Consider the following 4,734-nt stretch of genomic DNA (forward strand, 5'->3'; position numbering starts at 1 on the left):
AAAAAAAAAAAAAAAAAAAAAAGAAGTCATACAAAATGGAGATTTTATTTTCCCAGCTCTGCAAACTACAGAATTTTTTTCTTCAAGTTTCTTTGTTATGGAAAAAAAAAAATACTCTCCTGCTAGTCCTCAAGTAACAAATTCATTGTAATCAGCAATACTAACCATGACTGGAAATATCAAAATAACATACAACTACTGAAGCCGGGCATGGTGGCTCACGCCTGTAATCCCAGCACTTTGGGAGGCCGAGAAAGGCAGATCATAAGGTTGGGAGTTCGAGACCAGCCTGGACAATACGGTGGAACCTCCATCTACTAAAAATACAAAAATTAGCTGGGCGTGGTGGCGGGTGCCTGCAGTCCCAGCTACTCAGGAGGCTGAGGCAGGAGAATCGCTTGAACCCTGGAGGCAGAGATTGCAGGAGGCCAAGATTGTGCCACTGCACTCCAGCCTAGGCGACAGAGCGAGACTGTCTCAAACAAACAAACAAACAAACAACTAATGGAATAAAAACAACTGGAAATAAAGCTGGGTGCAGTGAGTGGCTCATGCCTGTAATCCCAACACTTTGGGAGGCCAAGGCAGGTGAATCATTTGAGGTCAGGAGTTCAAGACCAGCCTGGCCAACATGGTAAAATCCCATCTCTACTAAAAATACAAAAGTTAACAGTGTGCTAGTGCCACAGGCCTGTAATCCCAGCTATCTGGGAGGCTGAGGCAGGAGAATCACTTAAGACTGGGAGGTGGAGGTTGAGGTGAGCTGAGATCCTGCCACTGCACACCAGCCTGGGCTAGAGAGTGAGACCCTCTCAAAAACAAACAAAAAAACTGGAAATAGGTAAATTTCTTTTTCTGTACAGAGAACTTCTTTCTATGTTGAAGGCAGAATTTTCTATTAAACAGATAGGCTACTGTATTAAAGTTTTCTGATACCTTAGTTACATGATTTTAAGCTGGGGCTAGACAGCAACATGTTGAATGTCACTCATTCTTACCACTTATGCCCTACTCCATCAAAAGTATACTTGGATACAGCCATCAAGAACCTAAAAACAGAACAACAACCCTAATGACAAAGATCAGTGAGCTTAAACTATGTACAATTTGAATACAAACTTACTGACTTACAGGATGGGGGAGGGGGGGTGTCGGGGGACCATTTAAACAGACAGATCTGGATATTAGCCTTATGCTCAATCTTCAAGTGAAAAGACAAATCAGAGGTCATTTAGAGATCAATTTAGTATTCAAATACATTGCTCACTTCTACTTGAAGCTACTTTACCTAGATCAGAGAGTTTACATTTGTACATGCAACTTCAATATACAATGTCCAGGAGTACAGCCACTCTAAAGTGCCACAAAAGTAAAACTGTCTAAGTGGCCAAAGAAATTAAGAATATGTAACAAATCCTGTGTTCCCACAGCACCTCGTTACAGCTGTAATACAGATCTCATCACGGTATCATCTCGCTCTCCCCAAACTGCAGATGTGGAGGTACTGTGCTCAAGCATCAGCCCTAACATCTTGCACAATGCCTAGCATACAGCAAGTGCTCAATATTTGTTGAATAAACAAAAACTATCAAGCTGGCTGGGTGCGGTGGCTCATGCCTGTAATCCTAGCACTTTGGAAGGCCAAGGCGGGCAGATCACTTGAGGTCAGGAGTTCGAGACCCAGCCTGGCCAACACGGAGAAACCCCGTCTCTACTAAAAATAAAAAAAAAATTAGCCAGGTGTGGTGGTGCATGCCTGTAATCCCGGCGACTCAGGATGCTGAGGCAGGGGAATCACTTGAATCCGGGAGGCAGAGGTTGCAGTGAGCCGAGATCGTGCCACTGCACTCTAGCCTGGGCAACAGAGCAAGGCTCTGTCTCAAAAAAAAAAAAAAAACAAAAAAAAACAACGAAACCCTATCAAGCTATCCCAGCTCACCAAAATGTGAGACCCATCAAAGAAGCCCATTTTTCCAACTAAACCTCAACACGCCTTCTCCTTGGAGAAGCTATTAACTGAGCACGAGATCAACACCCAGGTTACCATGAGACAGGATTTCTTGAAAAGCACAGAAAGAAATGTTGTATCACATTGGTTAAAGATCAAAAGCTCAGTCAGGCACAGGGGCTCCCGCCTGTGATCCCAGTACTTTGGGAGGCCGAGGTGGGTGGATCACCTGAGGGGAGGAGTTCAAGACCGGCCTGGCCAAGATGGTGAAACCCAGTCTCTACTAAAAATACAAAAATCAGCTGGGCATAGTGGCGGGCGCCTGTAATCCCAGCTATTCAGGAGGCTGGGGCACGAGAATCCCCTGAACCCAGGAGGCGGAGGCTGCAGTGAGCTGAGATCACGTCATTCCACTCCAGCCTGGGCGACAAGAGCAAAATTATGTCTCAAAAAAAAAAAAACTCAATAGCTCATACATTCACACACCTCAAGCCCAAGGAATGTGATCTTGGACCAATGAAGCTTTTAAATAAAATATTGTAAATATACTTTGCATACTGTATTAAAATCAAACATTTTACACATTGTAAAATCATCCTATGAGAGCAGAGGGGTGGACCAGTGGGTACAAAAGCACGCATAGGAAACTGTAACATTGCTTAACTTCATAGGTGCCCATTAATGGGGGCCTAATCTAATATTATGCTCCTGCAACAAAAATAAAAACTAAGAAGGAAGAATGAGAAGAGCAACAAACCAGCCTGAGGGTGCAACCAGTAAAGAGTCTGCAGACTTCACAGAGGCCAATTTTTCAAAACTCTACCATGTAACTACCTCCAAAGTCCAATGTAACAAAGCTATGCAATGCTTTATAATTTTCTGAATGACTGACAAGTTTTAACAAAATATGGCATAGAATCTATACACACATCCTGTTAGTTTCCTTGTAACAAGAACCATGAGAAACCTCTCCTATACCAGCAAGGAAGAAGAAACATATATTCCCATATAGAACATTTTCAAACCTACTATGTTAAATGACTACTGGAATGATTAGTAGGACCTAAAAGTTCACTGAAATTAAGACCCAAATCATCTCCCCTGCAAACTATCAGAAGGGCCTACCCAAGTTGCTCTTAATCATTTAAAAAATGTGTTTAAATCAGAATATGAATAGTGTTCATTATCATCATTTTACTCACCTTACTAACACCTACTCCAGTAAACCTGGCCTCCAATAATTCCTGCCGTCGTGGGTCCAGGCTATGCAATTCTTCCATCATTTCTACTGAAAAAGAAAAAAGTAGGCTGTGAAACCATAAATACTAAAATGTGAGGAGGCAATTTTTTGTAGAACAAAACTCATAGTAATTATTTCACTGAATGATCAAATGCAGTTAAATCTCAAGGAAATACAGCATACGAGTGGTAGACTACTATGTGCTGCATCAAACAGTAATACATTTAAAACATCTAAAGCAGCTCAGAAGTCCTCTTCTATGACAGTCACTTATTCTTCCCTAGTTCTGATTTGATTTTAACAGCAAAAATAAACCCCTCAAACCCTTCATATAATCTCTGTAACAAAGTTGAGCACAGGGGAAAAAACAAAACAAGAACTAGCCTGCAAAAAGAAAATTCCTTCTATCAGCCTTCGAATCTAGCTAAGTATCTTCAGATATTTATTTCCCACTCAGGAAATAGTCCTTAAACTAAAAATACAAACCATTGACAATAATTTCAAAAAAATATAGGATGAATCAGAAACTACAAATAACTGCAAAAACACTATAATACAGCTCCTTTCTCTGAAGAGCTCACAGTAGCTCATGAGAAAAGGAATTAATTATTTTAAATTTAATAGAGAGCCCACGGTAAAACCATCCACCTCCCATTCACTCAGGAAATTAATATAGCTCCATAACAATCCCTTTAAAAAATCTTTTTCTGACCACTCCCTGCAGTAGGTTTCTCTTGATTCTGGACATCTGCTTTTAGCCCTTCTTCCAAGCAGGGAGGGGCAGGAGGACACCATTTTTAAACTTCCATAACCAATTAATGCACAGGCTACTTTCAGCAAATATGTCCATCCTTTGCAAGAGACCAACTCCTACAAGACCCATTGAAAACCTCCCTTTAAAATTAACAGTGGAAAAGAAACATACATCATTACATAGAACCCCTTCGAACACATTATTAAGTAGTTGGAATGGTTGGTGTGATTTTAAAGTTACTGAAAAAATGAATCGAACATTCTCCTCTGCAATCCAACAACTCCACAATCTCCAGTAACAACCCCCTTACAAGTCCTTCAGTTTCATTTCCCTTCCTGGATTGAGAGCCTGGGGCAAAGGGGAATGAAAAGGTGACAAATTAAAGTTTCACCCACACAAGCAAGTGCAGGTTAGAGAGAGAATTAGGAAATTCTCAGAAAGGTTGAAATGCATCTTTATAAAAAGAAAAAGAAGGAAAAAAAAGACTGGGGGAATGAGTTTCCCCCGTGGCCTTCCTCGCGTCTTGCCCTGCCCTAATCGAGGTCGGAATGGCAGAGGTTGCAGTCTCTCCCAAACCCCAAGGTCTCTCGCAACACTTCCCAAACCTATCCATCCCCAGGCCCGGCCCGGAAAATGACGCCCCGGCGGTTATTCCGTTTAATGTCAACTCATGTTAAGGAAATAGCCACTCCGTCTAATTCCAGCAGGGCCTTGGACTGGGATCCTCCCTGCAGCCAACAGCCGGGAAGCAGGGGCGACGGGGCCTGGTCCCGGCGCCCCTCGCCGGCTCCA

At 42.2% G+C, this 4,734-nt stretch overlaps 1 protein-coding gene across 1 annotated transcript in view; it reads right to left on the reverse strand.

Moving 5' to 3' along the window:
• Positions 1–3,441, reverse strand: part of TLK2 (tousled-like kinase 2) — a 152,083-nt gene extending 148,642 nt beyond the window's left edge. Inside the window, exon 1 of the mRNA XM_011966130.1 lies at positions 3,151–3,441. Coding sequence (XP_011821520.1) covers positions 3,151–3,231 — 81 coding nt within the window. The 5' untranslated portion in view covers positions 3,232–3,441. The remainder of the gene's footprint in view (positions 1–3,150) is intronic.
• Positions 3,442–4,734: the final 1,293 nt, after the last annotated feature.

This window comes from Mandrillus leucophaeus, unplaced genomic scaffold, assembly GCF_000951045.1.
Source record: "Mandrillus leucophaeus isolate KB7577 unplaced genomic scaffold, Mleu.le_1.0 Scaffold747, whole genome shotgun sequence".
Lineage (NCBI taxonomy): Eukaryota > Metazoa > Chordata > Mammalia > Primates > Cercopithecidae > Mandrillus > Mandrillus leucophaeus.